Consider the following 25,972-nt stretch of genomic DNA (forward strand, 5'->3'; position numbering starts at 1 on the left):
GCTCTGTCTCCATTCTGCCAATTTAGGGCATATTAAACGAAATTTAACCTCAGAAGATCCAATCAAGTATATCTCCTCTCTGTGGTGAAGTGGTTTGATTAATCGGTGAGCATAATCATTGGAATTCAAGAAGTGCTACTAAATGTCTCATCTGCTCTGCGGGTTGAAAGCACCGGTGTGAAAATATTAAATGTACATTATTTGTGGACTAAAAGGTGGTCCTATGACAGTTATCTTTACAAAATCAGAAAAATAACCCACTATTACATTTTTTTTAAACTGGCACATTCAACTTTAAGAATCTTTTCTTTGGCTTGTGTGTTTTGCTTCCTGCCTATTATAAGACAATCGCCGAGCTATAGAGCCCTCCATATGTGGGCCCCGCTGGAAGGTGGGCTCTTAATTAGAGGAGCAGCTGGCTGCCCGCTAGCAAGCTAAGCTAGCAGCACAGGTGACTTAACTCAGCAGTACCTTACAGCATGTGCCTTACAGCCTGATTTTAGCCTCCACCCTGTGTGTGTGTGTGTGTGTGTGTGTGTGTGTGTGTGTGTGTGTGTGTGTGTGTGTGTGTGTGTGTGTGTGTGTGTGTGTGTGTTTGAAAGAGAGATAAGACTCAGAGTATAAATTTGGGAGTTTGTGGGAGGCCTATTTAGGTTACCCCAGTGCATCAAGGACAGTCGCGAGCAACAAAAAAGTGTGTCTGCAAGTGGGGCAGCTATTTCTACTGCTTCTACTACTTTTCAGGGTCGACCAGCTCCCTCATTCTTTCTCCCTCTAACACGTTCTCTTCCTTTTCTGGAGCACCCTTCTTACATTTCCTCACTTTTCTCACCTGCGTTTGTAGGATGATCCCAAAGAGTTGCACAAGTTAGCCTAGAAGCATCCCCCCCCCCCCCCCCCCAGGTTTTTACGGCTGCAGGAATTCATCGGGGATACGTCTGCCCTGGTTTTTCCTTCATCGGACGCTGTGTCCTATGCACAGATCCTGCCCAACTCTGCAACTTTAGGGCAAACTTATGGTAAAGTGTTTTTCTTTTACTTTTACGATCTGCAGAACCGCATTATGTCTCAACTTTTTGGGAGGTCATGAATGAATAAGTTACTTGAATAGCTAAAGAGTGTGTCCCTTCAAAGACATATTTAGAGTTTTTAGCCCTGTCAGAAAGAGTGCTTTTATTTAGGTGCAAAAATTGTACATATTAAGAAAAACACACAATAAGAGAAACTTAACTCATTTAAGTTTTAAATAGATAGTTTCAACAATAAGATGATTTTTGGTAAGAAGTCTAACCTATGCTCATATAATGCAGAATCATATTTGTTTTAAATTTTCATAAGTTCGACCCTCCACTGGTCACAAGCGAAGACCATTATATTACAAACAGATGCACTTAAAAAATGTCTCCATCATTGATGCCACCAGACAGATACACAAATTGAAAAGTTTGGACTGACCCTATTCTGCTTTTAGTCCTGCACTTTAAGATGTCTCTTTCCATGATTGTGCCAAAGCAGGTTTGGCAAGTAAGCTGAAAGGGAACCTGACAGAGTATAAAAAGAGGGGGTTAGAGAGGAGGCGAGAAGCTATTTTATGTCCCTTAGAGCCTCTTAAGAGTTAGAGGTATAGTGGTTGTTTGAATTTTTTTTTTTTAGATGGGATTGAATCGATTAAGATTGCTTTCTTTCAGCAAGCAAATTTCACGGGCATTCTTAAAGAGAACATATTTTTTGGGGGGTTCAAAAGCTCTTGGAGGTGCGCTCAGTCTTGTTCCCTTTTTCACTCTTTCTTCTGTTGTTTTCTATTCTCAGTAGATTTTCACAAGTTTTCTTTATGGGTGCCTTTCTCTCTTCCTTCCCTTTGTAGTCATTCCCTCTCTGAAATGAATGAGAGAAATGGACAGGAGCTGTGAGTCATTCATTCATTCATTGTCTTCTTCTTGGCTATCATCTTTGAATGGAGAAACATTTCAGTTTATTATGCAGATTTTTGATATATGGATGTGATTCTGTCTCAACTTCTCATTTAAAGACTGTTTGTTCCTCAAAGAGACTCTTCACACATGTAGTATATATATATATATATATATATATATATATATATATATATATATATACATATATATATATATAACAAGCAGACTTCTTTGTCTTTTTGTGCTTTTGAGTGACGATTGGTGAACTAAAAAAGCTATCTGCTAGCCTTTATATTAGCTAGCAGCACAGTAAACGGCAATTCCCGTGGAGTTTGAGATCTCCTGCTAGTGTTCCCTCCTAAACCACAAAACTGTAAAACATGGTTTCTGGTCAGCAGAAGGCTACAGAGTCCTGTCCAATGTAAAGCTGCTCAAGTTTATGGCTGAAGAATGATTGAAACCAGTTTGAAAGCAATCACTTAACAAATAAATAAAATCTTTCTGTGTTTTAAAAAGAACGAAAATATGGAATTAGAATTCCAACACAGCAAGAACACACCAAAGAAATAACTTAGTGTTAAAAACTTTTAGCGTTTCCACTTTGCAACAGAAAAACAGCCTCCACATGATTTACATATTACTTCAGGCTGTGAAAGACTTCTTAATCAATTAAATAGGCTTTTTTTTTAGTATTCTTTTAAAATTTCTTTGCACTGTTTTCTGTCTGGTGAGATTTACTCGAGCTCTTACTAGATACTAGAAACAATATTGCAGGAACAGACACTTAAGCCTTGTTAGACACAGGTTGCAGAGTACACTTTAGTTGTGTTCTTCTATCTTGGAATTAAAGTGGTTCTTTTAGAAATATACAGTAGCAAACACCAAATACTACCAACTGCCTCCAGCATGTGCTTGCCTTTCATACAATTTACTCACAGTTTTCAACAAGACTGTTAAAATTGAGTTTATTCTTCCATTCTTCATAACTTCTCTGTATTACTTCACTACTTACACAAATGGTACTTGTCAGTACTCTAACTACCACATGTTACCTTTAATCCTTTTAAAGATCGTTGTTCCTGCGTTTTTATACCATAAATCTACAATCCATTGATTCTTTTCCTTTTCCGTTGCTCTGGGGGTGTTTTCGTCCGTAGCTATTGATCACTAGTCTGTGAGAACAGAGGCTTTTGGTCTAGCACACTTTTACTTATGTCCACTCATTACTTCTGCTGTAAAGTGTTGACACAGATCATGTTCAGCGAGCCGTCAGGTCCCAGAGCATTCCTTAATGAACGCTTCATGACATCTTCCTGGGGCTGGGAACCTTGAATCAATATGTACAATGAGATATGATCCTGCGTCATCAATGCTCACCACATCTGCTCCAGTTTCAGACGAGGGATGGATGGGTCCAGCGCTGAGTGTGACTATGTAGGTCTCCCACTCCTATTCTTGTAAACTAGATCATTTTGTACAGCCTAGTCCTTACTGAGTAATGGTGCAACCTGGAAAATAAATTAAAAAGAAAGATAGAAGGAGGAGGGGTTTGAGATGCAGTTTTCTGTCCTATATAGACATTTTTTATATTATTCTGAGTGTCAATGCGGTTTTCCACCCATTCATAATAATCAATGTTATCAAAAAAGCATCAGGTTTCTAGTTTTCTTGCTTTCATCACATCCAATATCCACCATTTTGGAGTCTCTGATCCTTTTCCATTTTCATATTTCTTTTTCTCCCACCCCCACCCCCACCCCCGCCACCTTTTCCCTTCATTTCATATTCATCTTTCTCCTTTGCCTGTCATTGTTATTGCTTTTAAACTCTGCTCTTCTTCTCAAAGCTATTTACTTCTCTTGCCTTTACATCTTTTGCACTTTTCTCAACATTTTATTGATACAATTTCACTCAACTTTTTATTTTTTTGATTATCATATCCTCAACCATCATAACCATGCTGCTCTGCTTGCCTCACATTCTTTCCTTTTATTACTCTCACGCTTTACTTTTCCTCTTTCACCTTACCTTTGCCCTTCTTGTCCCTACTCATCCTGTATTGCCGTTTCTCACCATGTTTGGTTAACCCTCAGCTTTTTCTTTCCTATCTGGTGTTTTTTTAATGTTATCTCATCATATTTATTCTTGTGTAGTAAATATATTCTAAATAATTATGCATAAATCCATGTCAATGTATTAAACAGAAATTAGGCCTTCAAGTAGAGTTCCGATCTAGGAATAGTCTTGTGGAGCAAAAGACTGACACGTTACTGTTGGCTGTACGTGGCTTTGACCCTTTAACACGTGTGTTGTTTTTCTGTGCACTCTAACACCTGGTTCACACTGACTACGGAACAAATAAGGTCCGGTTTCCGTACAACTTCCAGACAAACTGCTTTTCACAACGACTGCAGTTCATGTGCTGAACATCTCTGGACATCTGCTCCCATAAGAGCACCCAATCATGGGAGATCAGATGAGTTCACTAGGGATGGGTACCTTTGACATTTGAATCGATTCTGTACTAATTCCTGGTACCTAGGAATCGATACCGGTACTTAACAGTACCAGTTTTCGATACTTTTGAGTGTTTAATATTTTAATACTCTTTTATAATTAAATATATATTTTTCTCAATATGTAACCATATTTGATAAATATCGTGATAAATAACATTCAACTGTTTGTATTTTAACATCGTCCTTGTAGTTTTATAAGCTGATAATTAAACTGAAGCAAACATTTTTACTGTGAACTAAATTTACTGTGTATCTTCATTCCTTTTGCCGTCCTTTTTCATTTGATTTTTCCTGCTGGGAAGTTAGAATTTCCAAGGAGAAAGCGAACGCACCATTAGCTGATAACAATGGAAGCTAACATATCAAGCTAACATTATCTTAAACAGTTTATTTAGCTGCTGGAGCAGATTAAAACGATGATGCCTCACACTTAGATCGTTGTCGCTGGTTTCATCTTGACTCAATCACCCGTCGCATTTAGTAAAGTGAAGCCAAAGTTTAGAGCGCGTTCATGTTCTTCTAGTCGGAAATTCAGAGCTCCGAGGAGAAAGCGAACGCACCATTAGCGGAGCGTTGTCGCTGGTTTCATCATCACCCAGTTACCCATCACATTTAGTGAAGTGGACCCAAGATTTAGCGTGCGTTCTTTCTACCATGCTGCTCTGTTTACAACTGGCTCGCAGCGACCGACGACACAACGCTCTTGCACATGCGCAGCTGTCTAGGCAAGTTCTCGTTGTGAAGGACGGGTACCGAAATGAGGCACCGTTTCAAATGACGTGAATCGGTGCTCAGTCGGTACTGTGGAATTCGGTCGGTACCTTAAAAAGTACCGAATTCGGTACCCATTGCTAGAGTTCACACAATAACAAATATGTATATAGAGGAGCTGAAAAAACAAATTAGAAATATAACACAAAATGTTTAAAGATATACCTGTAAAAATAATGTTACCCATCATACCCTGTGAGCTGGCATCCCATCATTAGTAATAAAAAAGCAGTAAAACAAATGCTAGACAGGTTTTATTTTAAAATATAGCAGATGCACCTCATTGTTCCACATCTTACTTCATGTCTGGTTTGTATAATTTCTTAAACTGAACAAGCATGTGGCATTAGGAATAAATAAAGTCCATTCGTAAACTTTCCTGAGCTCCACATCTGGATCTGCACTGTTTTTCTCTTTGTGGAAGCTGTATGCAGTCCGGACGGCCTCTGTTCCATACTCGGTGTGAATGAGGTGTCAGAAATCAAATGTGGAATTTACTCAACCAAGTTGATTAACTGGTTTCAATAGTTGCTTAATATAAAGAGTAATATAGATTTTATATAACATAATAACATGTAACAATTAATATTACTCTTTGAATAGTGAACCAAAATAATGAACCAGAGATATTTATGAACCTCATCTGCTGTGTTTTCTGGAGCTCAATCCTTTTTAGACCTTCCATCAAGAAACACACATCAACCAATCAATCAATTAATCAATCAATCAATCAATCAATCAATCAATCAATCAATCAATCAATCAATTAGCTTTATTTATATAGAACATTTAAAAACAATCAGAGTTTGATCAAAGTATAAGTAAATAAAACCCATGCAGTTTTACATAAAAATTGTTGAATGCTTTTTCTTCTTTCTATCCAACCTTAACTAGCTCCTCGTCTCCATCCTCTCTCATTTTATTAACATTGTTTTTCATTGGCTACTCTGTCATCGTGTCTTTTTATTCCAGGGCATCAAGGCGCATGGGAGCGCCACTTTGTCATCAAGGAGACAACTAAGTGAGTGTCTCTGTTCTGATATCACCTGACTGTACGTGACTGTGTTGTAGTGGTCTCCCTTGAAGTCATAGATTGGGGAAAAAAACGGAGGTCTTGGTACTAGGGCTTGATTAATCTGCAGGTCTAATCAAGGCTGATTAGACTCATGTCTGAAATTGTTTTACTTCACAAATGAGCTAATGTGCTTCTTAAATCACATGTTTTACACAATTAGAATGGATTCAAGTTTTTAAAAGCCTGTAGGTGCAGTCATAATTTACTTTCACATAATTCAATTCAATTGTTTAATTACTGTTTCAAGTGGAAAATTGGAGAAACGCTTCCAATATTAAGTACTAAAATCATTTGTTACAGCAGGAAACCTATTTATTTTTAGAAAGATTTAAACAACTGTTATGTGAAGCAAAATACTGATGCAAAGTAAAATGACCATTAAAAAATAAAAAAATCAAGTCCTAGTATGGAGCCCTTGTATGTGTTATGCCACCTGCACTGCTTTGTCTTGTTTTGTAAACAAGAATGCTGCCTAACATACCCTAATGTACCCAGAAATATCTGAGATCAAATATAATCTATTTCTGTTAAATTCCAATTTAACAGACTGATTCTGTCTGTTGCAAACTCTGTTGTAATATTTTCTGTGGTTTCTGTCTAAACGGTAAGAAAATTGTCGAGCATCAGACAGTGATGCAGATAATTTGTCTTCTATTGCATTTCAATGCTGCAGATCATTTTTGTCATAGGCCAGTGATAGTGACTAATGGCAGGATTTTAGATATTGAACAGTGTGAAGTGGATTCAGCGTCTCTAGCTTCACAAGAGCGTTCAAGTGTTTAAGAGCTAAATCAAGATTTCAGCCTATTTGAAAGAGACCAAATGCATTTTAATTCCTGTTGTCTGCATTTTGTTTGTTAGTTTGATGTTCTGTAAAGACACATTTAGAAGCTTGGCCACCAACAATCTGAAATGATAGAAACCATCTAACTTTAATAAGATCTAATCTTACATTAAAGTAGGTAAAACCTAATCTATGAAACAATAATCAGATTTTCCCCCCAAATTTTTAGTTATTTTTTATACTAGAGTCCATGTAACAACTACACAATAACCTGTTAGAGTTTATTATGTAATCATAGAACAAAATAGAAGTAATAAAAATAAATAAAATAGCCTTTTTCCCTATCTTCCAGGGGGTTAGCACCCCTGTTAATTTATCCTGATACATACTCTGGACTGGGAGCTATGTGAGGCTAATTTGTGACATTAGTCTACAAGTTATTAAAGTAAATACTTCATTTTAAATACTTTAGTGTGTAAAACTCTACAGAAAATATCATGTCAAATGGGATTTTTAGGAATAATAATAATAATAAAAAAATTAATTTAAAACCCAAGAGGAAAGCCAAAATGTACTTGCACCCCCCACCCCACCCCTCCGCACTGTACTGGATTGTAAAAAAGCATGCTGTAGGATAAAAAGCACTGGTGTGTGAATGCAGTGTTCCCCTTCTTGTTTATATTTAAACTTAAACCCTGTCTGAGCTGCAGTCCCACAGCATTGTGTGACCTTTGACCTTTCTCAAACCAGCTTTCCCCTCCCCTCCCCCCCCCCCCCCCCTTCTCAAAACCACTCCAAGTCATCTGGCAGGTCTTTGTAAGCAGGTATTAAAAAAATACATGCACAGAAAGGAGATGTTTCTTGCTCAGAAAGCAGGCCATAAAGAAGCTTTTGTCTGGTCTGCACTTCTGAGAACAATGGCCCCTGTGTTGAAGATTAAAGCATAAGAAAGGCAGTAAGAGCCATTAGTGTCATTTGTTTGCTCCATTTACACAGGAGCACCTATATGCACTGTTAAGCCCATGAGAAACATATGCTTGTTTCCCTCTCTCTCTCTCTCTCTCTCTCTCTCTCTCTCTCTCTCTCTCTCTCTCTCTCTCTCTCTCTCTCTCTCTCTCTCTCTCTCTCTCTCTCTCTCTCTCTCTCTCTCTCTCTCTCTCTCTCTCTCTCTCTCTCTCTCTCTCTCTCTCTCTCTCTCTCTCTCTCTCTCTCTCTCTCTCTCTCTCTCTCTCTCTCTCTCTCTCTCTCTCTCTGTGTGTGTGTGTGTGTGTGTGTGTGTGTGTGTGTGTGTGTGTGTGTGTGTGTGTGTGTGTGTGTGTGTGTGTGTGTGTGTGTGTGTGTGTGTGTGTGTGAAGGTGGGCAGTTTTTATATAAACATGTGAGTAAAAAAAATTCAGAAACCCCAGGATGCTGTTCTGAAAATGTCCACTAGAGGCTTGAGGCAGAAGTTATTTATTTATTCTCCTAACCAGGAAAGTCTCATTGAGATTAAAAACCTAATTTTCAAGGGAGTCCTGGCCAAGAGGCAGCAAATGATACAGTTACAAATATACTCAGTTACACAAAGTTATATAAAACATTATAGAAGGCAGTTGAAATTGCATCAGCATTCGACACATTTTGTCCCATTTCATTAATACACATAACGAACAAGAGGGGTCCCAAAACTGAACCCTGTGGTATTCCCTTGTGGACGCTCAAAAATGCAGAGCACAACCTGCCCGTCGAATGTGCAGTATAAGAAACAGTCATTGAAATGCTGATGAATACATGAAGGTTTTCAATTTTGATTTAAAGGTTTCCAGATTTGGAAGCCGATTCCATCGGTGTGCAGCAAAGTAGATAAAAGCTGCTTCACCCTGTTTGGTTCTGATCCGGGGTTCTACAAGCTGACTGTTTCCTATGGATCTCAGAGTCCTGCTGGGTAGTTACACAGTACAGGAAGGAGATCCGACTTGTATTTTGCCCCCATGTCATTGAATGATTTATAAACTAGTAGAAGCACTTTGAACTCGATTCTGTTGTTTACTGGTAACCAGCGTAGAGATTTTGGAACATGAGTCAGAAATTTCGATGACGATGCTTTTTCGATTTATCGCCCAGCCCTGGTACTGCTTTTTTTTAGAGAACAAATATGTCATTGATCACTTTTGTAGCTGCAGTGATGGTGTTGTGCTTTTTTTTTCTTAAATCTGATTGCGGACTTGGTTAAAGGTCATTTGAATATAAAAAGTCTTTCAGTTGCTCACTTACAAGGGTCACACTTTAGATATTGGTCTGTAGTTTGTTAAAACGTTTTAGTAAAGGAGTCGCAAAAGTAGACTTCCAGATTGATGGTACTTCTCAATGTTTGAATCCAGTAAACATCAAATGCAAACCGTAGACACACAAACTTTTTGGACGTTTCAGAAAAATTCTAAAGTATTTAATTTTATTAATGATTGATTCAACTGTCATCATTGAAGCTACTTAAGGCTGTATATTTATTTTTTTCTTCTTCTCACCAAAAAATATTTTTAAATGATTTATTTTGTTAATTCAGAGAACATGCATTAGTATCTTGATTCTAGTAGAGCTGCAGCTTGCACGAAAGGACATTTTTAGTCGTAAGGCATCAAATTCTTGTGTTTTTCTCAGATAATTGCCGATTGCACATTCTGCTGTTAACATGGCTTTAGTGTTAATTATCTCAGCTGTTTTAATCTTCCACTTGTTGCAAAACCTTTTAGTGGCATTTTTTTCTTTATTCAGAAATAAATAATCTTGTTATTCTTTTTCAGTTTGTTGTAGGTTTCGCATTCGCAACACAGATGTCTCTTTAAATTTCAACAAAGTTGTAGTTTTTATCTGCCACATAAAATCAATATGGCACTGAGTGATAAAACCCAAAGCCTATGACTCCTAAATGTCAAAGACAATGTATACGTCCTCCTGTCTTAATACTCTCAGTGACATTAGGATGAAATGTTTCGCAGCGCGCCATAAATGCCTGACACGAGACTCGCAGAGCGTACCACAGCCTCGAAGAATTAATTTGAATTGTAAATGCTCCGACTGTCTGTGATTAAGTGCCTTGTGAAGCATACGTCTGCAGCTAGCAGAGCAAGTAGTTGAGTTAATATACATGTGTGTGGTCCACTGATACTGGCATAGTGGGAAGGAGTAGCAGGTGAGGGGCTGACGATACGTGTGTGTGTGTGTGTGTGTGTGCAAGTTGGAGAAATCTGTCCGTTGCACTTGTAAAATGTCCCGAGGTTGAAAGAGGGGGATGAATAATTTCCTGTTATGAGTTTTTGTGACTGCTCCACATCATAAGAGTCTCTATTTATCGTAGCTGTTGTGATTCCCTTGTTGACTGCATTGGATGGGCAGATGAGAAAGTGCAGGTGTGTGGGTGTGTGTTTGCAGATGTGGTTTCCGGGCAGAGATGTACACTTTCAAAGCAGCACTGGATGCATCCGGCCAGCCCCTGCCATCTGCAGGTGGCTCTTTTTCAGAGGAGAGTGAAGCCAAATCATCTGCAGCAAACACCGCGCTGTCATATCACAGTCGAGGAAGTGGGAGCCGTCTCTGTGGGTGTGTGTGTGCATGCACGAGGCTTGCTCCGGTGCTGGCTAGCTGCCAGAGCACTTATCTAACTGTGATCCACCGCACTACTCGCTGTGACTCCTAATTATAGACGGAGGCACTCAAACAGACACATATACACACAGTTTGTACATGCTCTCCTGTGTACCATTCACGCTAATGACGAACACTCCCTGAGGAAGTACCCGCACTCCTCTCGACTTCTTGATAGAGGCCACCACGAGCACCTCCTCTGGCAGCCTACCTCCCAGTCTTCTCCTCTGACAGAGCGTTGCTCTCATGCGTATGTACACACGGAGACAACTACTGAGACAGACAAGATTAGTTTGTTAGAAGATGAATGCAAGGAATAAAGAAAGAGAGAATGAAAGCTGCTGTGTGGAACGGAGGAGATGAGAACGATGGGTTGCCATGAAGGGAAGAAGCCAGCCGACGGAGATCATGTTGAGGGAATGGATAACAGGGGACTTGGAAGGACTTGTGAGACAAGCAAAGACGGAGGAGTGGAGATGGAGAATATTTGTCCTGTTTATTTATTGAGATCCAGAATGTATGATCACAATCCCTTCGCAGTCCCACTGGCTCTCTGAGTCCCTCTGTCTTCCTCAGCTTGTTACCTCATTCATCTCTCCGTTTTCTCTCCTCTTATTGTCCACCTTCCCCCCTCCTCCTCCTTCTGTCACATTACATCGTGTTTTTATTAGCCCTCAGGCCAAAAGCCTAAATCTTTCAGGACTGAGTTCAGGATACATTAGCATGGTGTACGTTGTAATGCCATATGTTCTTTTCAATAAAACATCCTTTCACAGAAAGAACGGAGGAAGCACGGCCAGAATCAGGATTTTGTCCTCGTAGCTCCAGTTATCCTCAGAGAGTTTCCTTATTTGCCATAACAGTTTTACCGCGTCCTCTGTGTAACTTTGCCAAGCTGCTACCACCACTTTCTTTCACTGACACAAAAGAACAAAGCGGACAGGACAGGACAGAAGGGACTGTGGTGACCACCACTGTGCTCCTCCCCTCCCTGCTAACCCCACCTAGCCCCAGGGGCAGCACAGGTGGAATATCGGGACTGTCAGCTCAACGCATGTGGCTTTGTGTGTCGCCGTTTTTGCGGTAATCTCTTATCTGTGCCCCCGTGTACGACTTATTTTTCCTCCCCACAGGCAGGACAGAGCAGCACAAGGAGGCAGGCACCTAACTGGGCACAGATGGCAGCAACAGACAGGCAGGGAAGGCTGCGACATAAACATGTTAATAAATAATTATCTGAACAATGACAGTGGGTACACTGGTGTAGGTCGGAATCAGGACAGAAGGAGAGAGGAGGGGAGACGGAGTTTAAAATGGAGAGGGTTGTGCTTTGAGGTAGCCATGGGAAGGAGGGATGAGGGTGGTAAAAAAAGCAAGTGAGGGTGTGATTAAGAATAGTTGTGAGGGAATAAAGGAAAACTGTATTTTACTGCAGTTATTCATGACTAACTTTTTTCAGTTTTTTTTTAATTTCTGGGTTTAAAATAAGTTGAATAGAAGACGAGGAATGAAAAGGCAAGTTTGAAACTGTTTTGGAAGCAGATTGGAGAGAGCAGAGGAGGAGGAACCCAGCTTCAGACATACTCGCTACAACAGAACCAAGGATGAGAGAGAAACCTGAGCAAAAACGACACAAACAAAACTTAAATAGGTGTAAAGTTTAAAGAGATCACTCAGGCAGTCCAGATCAAGTGTTGACCTGACATAAAACAACATAACACTGTTCTGCCTTTTCTATTTCTTTGTTTTCTACATTGTCATCTCTCTCCATCCTCCTGCCAATTTCCCCCAGCCTTCAGTATCGAGGACCATATTTATGATTAGATATTTATACATTTAAGTGGAGACTTGAGTACAATTAAGAGGCTCAGACATTGACTAAAGCAGTCATGTATGTGTTTTTCATGGAGTAAGGCAAATGGTGGCCACACCAAATACTGACTGGTTTTCTGCCCTTCCATGGCCAAAGGGTGGCCTTTTATTATGGGCAGTCTAAGGCACACCTATACATTATCCATGCTGTCTAATCAGCCCCTTGATATGTCATACCTGTGAGGTGGGATGGATTACCTTGGATAATCACATGTAGACAGATTTCAGTACAATATTTGAGAGTCATGGGTGTTTTTTACATCTAAAAAAAAGTTTCAGATGTTTGAGATGTTGAGAGGTTCTCGCTTTAGATGAATGTTAAAACGTTTGGACAAAATTCAGGAGTTATGCAGACAAATGCATCTGAAACGTTCAGTTAAAGTAAGTTACTAAACCACATAAAAAATGTAGCAGAGGTGTATCCCAAACGAGCAGAAGCATATTTGCGGTTCAGTTCATGTGAAAAACTGAGCTGAAAAACAGATTAATGAGAGCAGCAGCAGCAACAGTTTTTGCTTTCTGAGTTAGAAAAAAAAATCAGGTTGCAGAGATGATGACCGAAATTAAAAGTATTTAGTTTGAAATGCCATGGGATTTATTTGTGTCTAAATAATCTGCAGTTTGAGTTAGAAACATTTATCTTTTTTAAAGCAAAGAAAAGGTGTTTCCACACCTGCAGTGTGTTGTCTGTATATTTTCCTCCTTGGTGCAGCTTGTATGTGCAGGTTTGTCCTCCTGTGGCCTGCTTAGCGTTGCATTCTGGGACAAATGTCAGTAGCTGCTGAGTTGCTCCTAACTAGCCAAAAATGCACCCTGGGAAGATCTGTCAACAAAACCACACTTAATTTCTGACAAATTTATCAAATTTTATTGTCATTTTGTAATTATTTACACAATCTTGGCAGCTGAACTGTGAAAGTTTGAATTCCCAAGACGACACAACAACTTTGAGGCCATTTTGAAAACCCCTAAACAGAGCTGGCATCTCTCCTTTTTATCCTCCCGCCTTGCTCTTTGATCCACCTCTCATCTGCTCTGTTCGATGTCCCTTTTCCAGACCTCCTACTGTTTTGGCATTCTCTCCAGGTGCTGCAGGTTTTTTATTACTCCTCTGTGTCTATCATCCAGTTTAATGCACCATTTTTCGACTGAGACCATTTTCTAGTTCCATCTCCTTTTACATCAGCTATTTTTTTAACTTCTTTGTTGTATGACATGCATTTGAGAGAACATTTGTTTTTGTTGAATATAAAATGCTTGACTTTATTGCTACAGAGTTTTATTTCGACAGCCTGTCGTCTTATCAGTGCTAAGGCAGTTTAGAAGAGCTCGTTTCCTAACTGTGCATGCGTTATGTGTGTCATTAGGGACATTCAAGATAATTACAATGGTCATGGTCTATTACATTAAAATGCTCATAAACATAAAAAATGTTGTAATAGCTAATATTTCATTGACATTAGATAGCTTTAATTGCCTTTAAAATGGTGTAAAACACTAAAAGAATCTTTGATGATGCTTGTATATTTTCAATTAAAAGTGTGGTTCACAAACTATGTTTTTAATGTTTTTTTCTGATTACAATCGGTCACTCTGAGTTTTTCATGCAGGCTGAACATGAAAAATAGTCTCCTACACCTGTCTCCTTCATTAGCGTCTGATAGAAAATAGATGGTGAAACTCTAGGATTTAAAATTCCTGACAGATCTATGTAATGATAACAGAGGGTAAATTGCTTAAGAACTATTTATTATTATTACCACCACTTGTGACCAAAGCTATGATACTCAATATAAATAGAATATCCCCGGCTTGGTCTTAGTATGATTAATTAGAAGATCCTAGGATTCTTTTAATTATTAAGGGATCGTACACACTTCGCTTTGATTCAAGAAACACTCAGGTTTATAAACAAAGTAAGAATTTATTTTACAAACACTTAAGACTTGACAAATGGTTTACAGTGATCCCTCGCTACTTTGCGGTTCGTTTATAGCGGATTCACGACTTCGCGGATTTTTTTCTTTGGAGCCTTATTCAAGGGAAATTCGCCTATTCGCGGTATTTTTTACCGATTCGCGGTATTTTTCTATGCGAAATATCAAGAAATTCCATTTTTTTTCATCAATTTCATCATAAAATCCACTTTTTGTAATAAAACTATAAAAAAAAACAAGTAATTTTTTTTTCTATGTAAAGGGAGGGTTTTAAAAGTCTGAATACTGAATACTTACCTGTTAAATAAATACTGTAAATATGGTGTCCCTACTTTGCAGATTTTCACCTATCGCGGCCAGGTCTGGAACGCATCTACCGCGATAAACGAGGGATCACTGTAAATTATTATTTACTGTGAGTGAATGCGATCTAAGATGGTGTCTGGAACCTATGTGTGAATATTGTATTAAGAATCTCCGTTCTCAGAGCTGAGTTCTGGATGGGAAGAATTTGGTTTGCAAATAAACTATAAAGATGTTATTATCAGAACCACATTCAGACGCTATCTGTATGTCTACTTTACCCGGATTAAGAGACCCTCTTGGTGGATCCGAAAGTGAGAGGTCGGATGACCGCTGGCACCGGAGGGCTGTAGAGGACCGAGGTGCCGGTTCTTTCAGTCCGGAGATGTCTCTCAGGTCACGACAGATGGATGAAACAGAGCGTCTTAAAAATAACTCTGAAGGAGTTTGGAGTCAGCTTTGTTCTGCAGGAAAACTATCTTGTTGTTTCAGCTTTGCAGGTGCGAAAAAGGTTAAAGGTTTTGACGACGTGTCAAAATCCTTACTGGTTAAAGAGGTGCTAAAGATGGCCGGTCTGAAGCTCGCTCTAGAACTCTCGAGCTGTTCGAACTGAGGGAAAACCAGAGCTGGCTAGTTTTAATGGACTGATGTTATGATTGACTAACCAACCACAGGTTGACAAGTTTGAAGATATTACCAAGCATCGCAGAGACACACCCTCTGTTATGGAGACTCCGAATCCAGGCAAAACGTTAACTTATGTGTCATGGGTTAACTTTACTTTACTTGTGAGTGCAAATGTTATGACCTCGTCAAGTACTAAACATATCATTGAGCACAGATTAATGAACATTTCATTATTTATAATTTTATAAGTAGCAATAACAAAAGTTCATTCAATGATTATTTTTAATTATAAAATCTTCTCTTCTTCATCTGGTAATAAAGGGATTTATTTAAAAGAGTTCCTCTGTGATGGATCTTGGAGGACAAGATGTTATTGTTTATATTTTATTATCTCTGCAGTCCAGCTGGTGTGAGGAAGTAGGCTCTGAATTAAGGGGCTACGTGCAGACATCCGAATCCTGTCAGAGGAAAATACAGTAAGATGTGTCATAGCCAGGGTAAGTTGACCTGGCTGTGCATTTGATCTGTGGGATCTCAAAATCAGGCCATTTCGTCACGTTACATCTACGTCACACTGTCAATTAACATTCATGGCCTCACCCATCTTGAATTACGAGGGGGAAGGCTGTTGTTGGTTTAGCGTCCAGGAAACAGCAGAAAACATATCAACTAGTCCAAGCTAACCATTAGCATTAGCAACTTCACCAAATGGCAGAAGCTCCTCCAAATGTGTTATTCGTGGAGATAAAACATCCATGTTGCAAGTCAGTGGTAATGTCACGTTGCTGTTATCCAGTCCAAGTCGAGATCACCAAATATCAGTAAATAAGACTCCAAAACCTGTCGTGTTAAGCACAGCTGTGATGTGGGCAACTTTTAGGTCAGAGAAATGGTGCACCGCTGTATTTTTTCCCCGCGAGTACAACTTACAAGGCATTCGTTCCTGCTAAAGACCCCTGCAAATGTATTGATTAAATACATTAATAGTAAATAAGTAGAGCTAAGCTGGATCAGGTTATAAAAGTACTGGATGCATGTGAGTCTTTTTAAAAGACTTTGTGTCCTTTATGGTCCTCCCCTCCTTTAGTTTTATCTCTGCATTATGGTTCATTTTTATGTTTTCCCTGCTCATTGTTTACTTCACTCATGTCGTCACATCATCTTTTTTTGTCTTCTTTTCTCTGTTTTTCCATCTGTGCACGTCTCCCTTCATTTGTGTGGAAGCAGTAAGCAGCATGGTGTGACGGAGGAAAGCAACAGGTATGAGTGTCTGAGACACACTACAATCCTGGGCTTGAATGCATCTTTGTTTTATGTATTTCAGCTCTATATTCAATATGTCACGACTTGATCTGTTGTTTTGGGTTGTCGTAAAAAAAAAAGACCAGAAATCAGAGAGAATACCTTCTATTTTTTCATCTTTCCATTATTTTTTGTAATTGATTGATCCAGTGTGGCAGGCCGTCGAGTATGTAATGGCCTATTTGCCCTCTAGGCAGAGATAACCTCACAACTGGCCCAGCTTTGCGTGTGCCATCTGCCATCTATCCATCATTTTTCTAACCGTATATCGCTCGGCCTGTTTCTCTCTCTAATCAAGACAGCTGAACATTTGATTTACCTTTGTTATGGTAAATCTGACCCCAGGGGTATAATCCAAAGCATTCTAATTCTGTGTGGGTCCCGAGGCTCTCAAGTGGCTTCCTTATCCCTGCCAAATCTCCTCTCCTGTTCCTCTCCCAAAGATGGAAATCAATTTCTATCTGTAGGTCCTGACAGCGTGTGTGAGAATGCCGAAAAAGAGCTACAAAAAAAAGGAGTATGCAGTGATTGACGGTATCGAGACGGCTACTTCAAACAGCTGAGGCCCTATTCTCCGTATTCATGGATTTCGGCATTGATTAAACCGTAACAGAATAAAAGATGTTACATCATAATTCCTTTGTAATCCCAGATGGTGATTTCCTGTATCTTTTTTTGATAGGCATCAGTCTAATAGATGGAAATTGAAAACCAGTTTCTCCTGACCCAAAATATTGTAGCAACCTTCATCACCAGTCTGATAATCCATGTGAAGATGATATTTATTTAATCATGTTATGGTGACAGTGATGCCCCTCAAATAGCCGTAGTAGTCCTCATTTCCTGCTCTTTTTTAATCAGCATTTATCATTTGTTGTGTTCGCGGGGCCTGATTCTCCTGTGATTTATAAAAACAGATTAATTTGACTCAGCAGTCGTTTTGAACCCTTAACTACCTGTCTCAGAGTAATTCATGCCGAGCGAAACCACAGGTTGGCCGTTTTGATTGATGGGAGGTGATTTCTGTGGCGGTGATTGCGTTGCACCATTGGCACAGTTGGGTTTCAGGACTCATCCCAAGTTGAATTTGTCACTAAATAGAAATGATTTCAACAGCGCTTTGCACATTCTTTCAATTAAATGCTTTTTGAGGCGTAAATTAATCACAAAAACAGCGTTTAGTTCCACTGAAAGTCGATGTCTTTGTATTCTGGTTTATTGTGATTCAGCTGCTGTACCATCTGTTGTTTAGGCTCAACATAGATAAAACCTGTAAATGAAGGAGGCGCTCATTGAGGCTGTTTCACTAAACAGAAGCTGGTGCTCGGTATTTATCCTAGTTTTTAAGTATTGTCCGAGCTAATCAGCATTTGAACACGTTGAAACAATGTTCTCGTCCATTAAGTCTGTATTAGATGGAATAGTCTGAGTTTGTCTGAGGTTGAGGTTTTAAATGAACAGTGTAGCGGAATATAGTTGGTATATTCTTTACACTTTTATTATGTCCAGAGATTAATCTACAGACTGGGCCCTTATAATCAGAAGAGGTTGTTTTTACTTCAGGGAGTTTTATTCAAACACTTTGTATTGACTTAGAGACAAGAAAAGAGAGAGTTGGGATGGTTTAAGAATATTTTATTTGTATAATTATTATTCAAACAATCACCAGGACTAACTCTATATGATGGATGCATATGGATTTGGATGTTGAAGCGTTGGTGTGTGTGTGTGTGTGTCAGTTCAGAATCTCCAGCTGAGGCAGGCGGATCTGGGTGTCAGATGTTTTGACTACGAACCACGAGGGCTTCAGGAGGAAGAAACATGAAACGCCATCTGTGCCGTGGTCTACGTACCGTTTCGGAGCCTCCCGGGTCAGATCAGGAATGTCAGGTCCTCGGACCTTCCTTGGTACTGGAACTGATGAAACAGCGTCTGCAGCACGACAAAACCCGTCTGCGGATCGGCTCCCGGTAGCAGCGGCAGATGTCAGCGCGTTCAGCTTTTATTTTGAAGGAACCGTCATCTTGTTGTTAAAACGACAGAATTTTCCAGCTTGACAGTTCTCAGCTTAAAAGTAGAAAATACAGCTGGCCAGTCTGTAATTCCCTTTAGCGATGATGATTTGAGAGCTGGTTGAAACTATGTTGAATCTCTGATGGAGCTCAGATGTAAACTCAGATGGAACTGAGATGGAACTGAAGTTAAAATGGCGTTGCTCTATTTTATTAACTTAGTTGTTTATAATTCGTAGCAAATCGGAGTGGACAGATTAACTAAACACTCCAGATTCTGCCCTGCAACAGAAAGGAAGTTCTGATTGGATGAGAACAATGTGTCATGATGTTTACCTTGTGTGAATCAGGATGTCTGGCTGAGTTAGTCCTGTTATTCAATAAACACATAAATCATTACATTGATTTCACAGATCAGTCACCTGATTATTATTGACCAACATTTGTTTTGATTAGCTTTATTAGAAATAAAGTTCTTTGATTAATTAATGAAAAGCATTCTTCGTCCTTCTTCTTTCTTCTTTCCTGGAATGTAAACACCAAAGCAAGCGCACGACCTTGGCACTTCGTGCACACTGTCACTGTGTTAAAAGGGCAGCAGTTAGCATTTTCTTAACGCTCAACATAGATAAAACCTGTAAATGAAGGAGGCGCTCATTGAGGCTGTTTCACTAAACAGAAGCTGGTGCTCGGTATTTATCCTAGTTTTTAAGTATTGTCCGAGCTAATCAGCATTTGAACACGTTGAAACAATGTTCTCGTCCATTAAGTCTGTATTAGATGGAATAGTCTGAGTTTGTCTGAGGTTGAGGTTTTAAATGAACAGCAAGGACAAGACTGGGCAAGAGCTCAAAAGGAAAGTGAGCATGGTAGATTTGGAGTTTGGAGTAGCAATTAAAAAAATCTGACAAACATTTGAGCTCACTGAAAAAGGCCAAGTTGTTTAGTTTTGTCACTAGAGAGAAGTTAACATTTTCTCTGCCCTTTCCTGGTGATGTGACATGTTTTCCCATCGCCGATAATTACAAAACAGATGCTCGGCCGACTCAATATGATAAACCCGATAATTTGTTGCAACCAAAAAGTGAATCATGTTGCTCAACTTGCTGTTGAGACACTTGATTCTTTCCTTTGAAATAGTAGAGGTTCAGACTGATGGCTCACAGTATCTAGTAGGAAACAGCTTCCTAAGCCTTTGTTTTCACCTGACCCTTCTCCTCAGTTCACCGCTTGATTGATCTGCTCTAGCCTTGTAGCTGGAGGATGCTTCATCTACTGCAGTGTTTGGGAAATTAAAATTTGATTGATCAGTTGTAGCAGCAGACAGCTCATAAAGCTGAATATTAAAAGTGTGAATTTGTGCCGTCGTACCGGTGCATCTGTGTGTGCATGTGTTATCAGACGTCGTCTGTATTTGCTCGCGCAAGGACGGTTTCCATATTTGCGGAGACTTTTGTGTTGGCGTGAGCGTGGCAGAACAGCTGGTATGTCTCAGCATGTGGGGCTCTGAAGGGGAAAAGACGTGAGATTATTCTCAAAAGACAGCAGGAGGCTACTTAAGCTCTCCTTGAAACTAACCAAGCACTTCCTTTAGCTACAGTACACTTTACTGGCCATGAGGGATTCTTCCTGTGCCTCTGCCTCGAGTCAACAGCACACGCTGTAATCAATTTCTGGATATTTTTGTTTAGCGGGGCAGCTAAAATCATTTCCAGAATTTTTAATACAACTCGATCAAGTCGATGCTCACTATTCGCATTTTATACTTTTGTTTAGCTTGTGGAAGCATTTTGTATTAGCGAGTCAGTGCAGCGTGTTCTAGCTAGTAACATAACATGCACAAACACATATTATCGTTGCAAGGTCTTCCTCCCACTTTCCCTCACTCAGTCCATCATTACTATGGTAGAGAAGGTCTTTATTAATGAAGGGACATCTGTTTCATTAAAGCAGAAAGATGCCTGGGAGAGGAAGGGGTGGAAGGGCTCTAAAAGGAAATGCATGCAGAGTGCAAAAATGAGAGAGGGTCAGACATGGAAGGATGCGTGGTGGCTGCAGGGAGTTTTAGGCAGAATAAGTGGACATAAAAGGAGAATTGAAATAGAAATGCAAGAGAAAAATCAGGAGGAGATGTCAGACCTTTAGGCAGTAATGTTCTCATTAAGACTGATGCAGTGTAGAAATGGGCTCTGCGTCTGCACCCAAACATGCAGTGTTCATGCACAAATCATTTCCCATCACATATATCATGATAACAAAGCTGCCACAGTCACAAATTCCCTCACAAACATATGTCTCTAAGCCAGGATTAAGTACTAAAACATTGCATTCATCATAATTATGTGTAGCAAAAGGGATCCGAGAGGAAAGGAAAGACAAGGGAATTAAAGCCTGCCTTAAATCAGGTTTTACCACATAGTTTTGACTGCTATCCATTAAACATTTACAATATTCATATTAAACATTCCGACTGTTCAAAAATAGTCAAGGCACAGGGCGTACCAGGACTACAAGGACAATGAAGATTTCAATGGGCTTATCTCATTTTATACACAAGAAATGTGAGTTTCAAGAAGTCATTCTAAAACTATTTCAAATGCTTTTAAAAACGTCTTTAGAATCTCTTGTCCAGCATGAATGCAAAAGGAAGGAAAGCATGTCATGAAGCCTTAGGGGCTCGACACATGGGAGGCGACAAACGACCGCGATCAGCGAAATTAGTCGCTGTCCCTTTGATTACCTGACACACGGGAGGCGAACCGCGGCAGCGGCAAAGCCGTCTACGCGTTTTGTTCCATGGAGAAATCGAAACTTCCGTTGTTGTGATTGGCTGTGTCAGGTTGAAGGGAATTAAGGTTATTTAAGCGGTTCAGAGTTTAAAAAGTGGCAGATATGATGTTTCACAAGGTGCTGCTAGAGTTATGTGAAATCTTACTTCTGATTTTACTATATAAAACATAATAATAATCAACTTCTCCTCCATGTTTGCTCAGAGATGTACGGAGCATCCTGTCTGCTCATTGGTCAGTGAATGAAACCTCCATTGATTGGTTCTCATTCGAGCGACGGCGATGAAAAGTTGAAAATATTTCAACTTTCTGGGATCACGTTACTGGGTCGCCTGTGCACGACACGTGCACGAGCGCAAAATTTCACACGCACGTTTTTCGCGTTTCGCTTAGTAGGAGGGAGACCCGCGATTATCGCTTTGTCGCGCATGTCTCATTGAAAATGAATGAAGGAGAGGCGATGTCGCCTCCCGTGTGTTGAGCCCAATAAAGTTCATTTAAAGAGCAGGTTCACTGAGAAACCATTTAGTACTTCATACTTTTGAGTTTAATATGTTGGCTGAGCACGAAATTTGTCTTCTACCCCTTTCTCCTGCATTTAAGGCTCATTAACTCATTTACTGCCATTGACGACCAAAGTCGCTATTTTAAATCCAACCACTCGCTGCCATTGACGACTAAAGTCATCAGTTACATTTTTTAAGGGGTGGGTGTCAGAACAAGCCCCCACACCGTGAGAATAAACATCACCGCTCTAAAGTTGATCTTCGTCTGTGTATATCACACGTCACGTGATCAGGAAGAAGAAAATTCATGATTCAGGAGCTTGTTTTGGGCCACTGCAGTGAAAAAAGCGAAGCGCGAATTGGAAAAGCTTCTGCAGCTTACAAGTCAACAAAGGAGGGTGAAAGAACAGACAACGCTAGAAACAAGCTGATTCTTCCTTACGTAAGAAGTGAGTTTACTCTTTCTTTTGGTAGTTTACATGGACATAGACCACAGTAGATTTTGTAGCCGCAGCACTGGAGCCTGAGCCTATGTAAAGGAAACAGTGTTAAACAAAAAATAACAAATATAGAAGTATGAATAAAGATGGAATGTACTTATCTATAAGTACAAATTTTATCTACATTAAAGGGACTTTACAGAGTTTTGAATTTTTATGCTCACAGTTGCCCCCTCAGGCCAAAAGCGTAACGGCAGCTTCAATAGTAGGCTTGTGCACGAGGCGCGCATGCTGTACGTGCACACTCCTTAACGAAAATAACAGCTGAGACATTCCCGTGTGTGTGTGTGTGTGTGTGGCCCAGAGGACAGGAGAACGCACAGCTAATTAATTAAATAATTTGGTTTTGTACCTTTCTCTTCAGCACAGCCGACAAAGGTTTAAGATGGGTCAGTCCTCCTGCATGCTCAGATCATTCCCTTCCCTTGCTTGAAAAATTGTTCCAAAATGAAATTTGAACCCACATCTTTTTTATCTGTGAATTCAATGCCGTTCGGCGAGTCTCAAATAAAAATGTGGGCATCTTACTGTAAAAAAATATACCATTAATGTAAAAAAGAAACTCTAAATAAACTATGTTCACATCCAGAATCGAACCCAGGACTTCTGCACGGGAGTCTTACTAGGTGAGCCAAAGCGCCAGTGACGTCCTTTGCATCTGTAACATTTACATCCTTGATGACAGCTCAAAGAACGGTTCGGAGCGAAAATGGGTAATTTGTTGCTAATTTGCAGGAAATATCTAGAAGAAAGTAGCTAAGGGTCCTCAGAAATGTAGCTAGCTTTGTCACTAGGCGTTACAAACAGCTAAAGCTACGGATAGCAAATGCTACGGGCTATGCCTGAGCGTGAACGCGCATGAAGCAGCCTGCTCGACCCGAGCATCTCTCTTTTTCTGTGATTTTACAGAAAAACAGGCAATCACAGTAAAAATGCCAGGGCTCATTCTACAGGACCAGGGCATTGCAGGAGAATGTATGAAGAAGACATTTATTATTTCTATACATGTTTTGGCTTTCAAACTTCCTTATAGTCCCTTTAAAAGCTAAGCAGATGACACTTGGTTATATTAATAATTATTTTCCATTATATAAATAGTACTTACACTTAGAAGTGGTATTTTATTTTATTTTATAAGTATTGTAAAGTATGTATGCCACTACATTTAGATGCTTATCTGTTAGATACTGTCCTGAACTCCAGTGTGAAGCACAATAAGTGAATTAAAGGCGAAGAGCATTATTTTTTATTGTAAACATTAAATAAGCTGTGTTCCTCACCTGTTCATTAAGACTTTATAGCCTCCTCCAGTTCGTTTATGAGATGACATAAAAAATGAAACTAAACTGGACATCTCGCATACATTACTGTTTCTAAAGTGAAAAAAAAACCACATAACACATTAGGTTAGGAAGTGTACACTCTGAGTTGGTGGTAAAATACAGAACGAATAGAAGCAAGTGCGTTAGTAGTTGTTTTAACCACATGGCTGATTTAAGGTCAAGTGTAGTGGGAGAAAATCAGAACAATTTAAAAATAAATGAATTGTTTTATGGAGCGGAAAGTAGGCAACAAAGTGAAACCTGAAGAAGGGAAATGATATCAAAGGTAGAAAAAGGGAGAGTATGTAATGCATCGAGGTCAGCCATGTCTACTGAGGTGCTACACATGCTTTTAACGACCAAGGTCAGATAGAGTCAAAGTAGGATCAGAAGGTCCCTGCAGAGGACCAGGTTATAACTGACAACTGTAATTAGGCTAATTACTGTAACAAAACCATCATCACAGTGGGTAATGGCCTGGGCAGGCCAGCAAGTGTGATAGATGAGAGGATGGATGAGACAGACGCAGGTATTAATTAGGGTAAGGCTAAGGGAAATGATGGATGGATTAGTGGGGGGCAGAGAAAGACACAGACAGGTATTTAGTATATGAAGAGACAAAGCAGAGGAAACGCATACAGGATAGACGAGGGACACCTGTGGTTTGTCTTTTACAAGCTGGTTTGTTATTGGTCAAGTTTGAGTTTAACACAAAATCCCACTTATTTAAAACGTAGTATCTAATCTCCCATTTCTGATGGATTAAAAGGATGATTTATGCAAAGATGGATATAAGTTGACTTTAGTGATACAAATGAGTTTTTTGTTTCAGTTGAAACTTTACATGTTAGTCATAAGTTGGCAAAAAATACATAGTAAGATTCCAACTGAAAGTGTTGAATTAAATCAGTTTCATTGACTTTTAAATAAGGACATGGTGTTCAGGAACCATGTTGTAACCTCAAATTAAAGTTGAATTGTTTAATAATTGAGCCAGTTATGAGCAGAGCATTTAATATTTTAGGTTATTCTTGAATTAAATTTAAATTTCTAGTTCACGCCAGTAGAAATCTACTCAAAATACTTTGAAGACGTGAAGAAGAAATCCTTCGTTTCTTAGACTGCCCTGTTTGTTATTCTGTAAAAAGAAGACGCTGTATCAAATAAACAAAAACATTTCTAAATGTGTTATTTTGGTACCCTGAAGCCAACTTTATACCCACTAAAATTCCACCAGTCCATCAACTCTGGTGACTCAGTTGGCCTCTTGCCCGCCCACACACTCAACCACTCGCCGACAGCCTCACTTCATACGGGATTAAATGTCTTAGAAGCAAAGTACATGAAAGAATATGACATGTGAGTGAAAGACTGTGACACACACACGGGGGAGAAGAAATGGGGGAATGGAAAGACTTGTGAAATAGAGTGCAAGAACAAGAGGTGGAACGAAACCGTAGCCCAGAAATCTGAGCAAAATTGGATCCTAAACAAAACATGTTTTTGCATTATTAACTTTTTCAATGATTATATAGATATAAAACTAATATGATTGGTCAACAAAATCGACTTAAATAAATATGTACTTGCTTTTAGAGTTCGGTTGATGTAAATTTTCTCTTTAAAGTAGTTTTTGATTCAGTTTTTTATAGTTTGAGTTTCAATCAGGGTTGTAAATTTCCTCTAAGGCAGGCAGTTTCTCCAGGTTAAGATGTGATGTCAAGTTGCTTTCCTTCACTGTGAAAATGCATCACAAGGCCCATTAATCATTCAGCTCCACTCCCTTTTCGACTCATTTTACCATTCAGGCAAAAAGGATAGAATTTAGGTCGGTGAACAGATTAATTATTTTATTGTGATGATCCAGTTGTGCCAGATTGCTTCTGGACTCCTTTCCTGAGCGTGGTTCTGCTGGAGATCTATTCCTCTGTTTTTGACCTCTCCTTGTGTGTGTGTGTGTGTGTGTGTGTGGGTGTGTGTGTGGGTGTGCGTGCATGCACGTGCGTGTGTGTGTCTGCTCTGTCTTCTCGATCCCCATTGAGTCGTGGAGGATGGCTGCTTATACTGAGCCAGGAATCTCTGGAGGTTTCTTCCTGTTAAATGGGAGTTTTCCTCTCCA

At 39.6% G+C, this 25,972-nt stretch overlaps 1 protein-coding gene across 3 annotated transcripts in view; it reads left to right on the forward strand.

Moving 5' to 3' along the window:
- Nucleotides 1-25,972, forward strand: part of ccser1 (coiled-coil serine-rich protein 1) — a 189,690-nt gene that overhangs the window by 118,259 nt on the left and 45,459 nt on the right. The window contains exon 11 of one of the 3 annotated variants that reach the window (XM_015972795.3): nt 6,176-6,224. The exons of the other annotated variants lie outside the window; for them this stretch is intronic. Coding sequence (XP_015828281.1) covers nt 6,176-6,224 — 49 coding nt within the window. The remainder of the gene's footprint in view (nt 1-6,175; nt 6,225-25,972) is intronic. 3 annotated transcript variants of the gene reach the window in all.

The sequence above is a fragment of the Nothobranchius furzeri genome, chromosome 17 (genome assembly GCF_043380555.1).
Source record: "Nothobranchius furzeri strain GRZ-AD chromosome 17, NfurGRZ-RIMD1, whole genome shotgun sequence".
NCBI classification, from domain to species: Eukaryota; Metazoa; Chordata; class Actinopteri; order Cyprinodontiformes; family Nothobranchiidae; genus Nothobranchius; species Nothobranchius furzeri.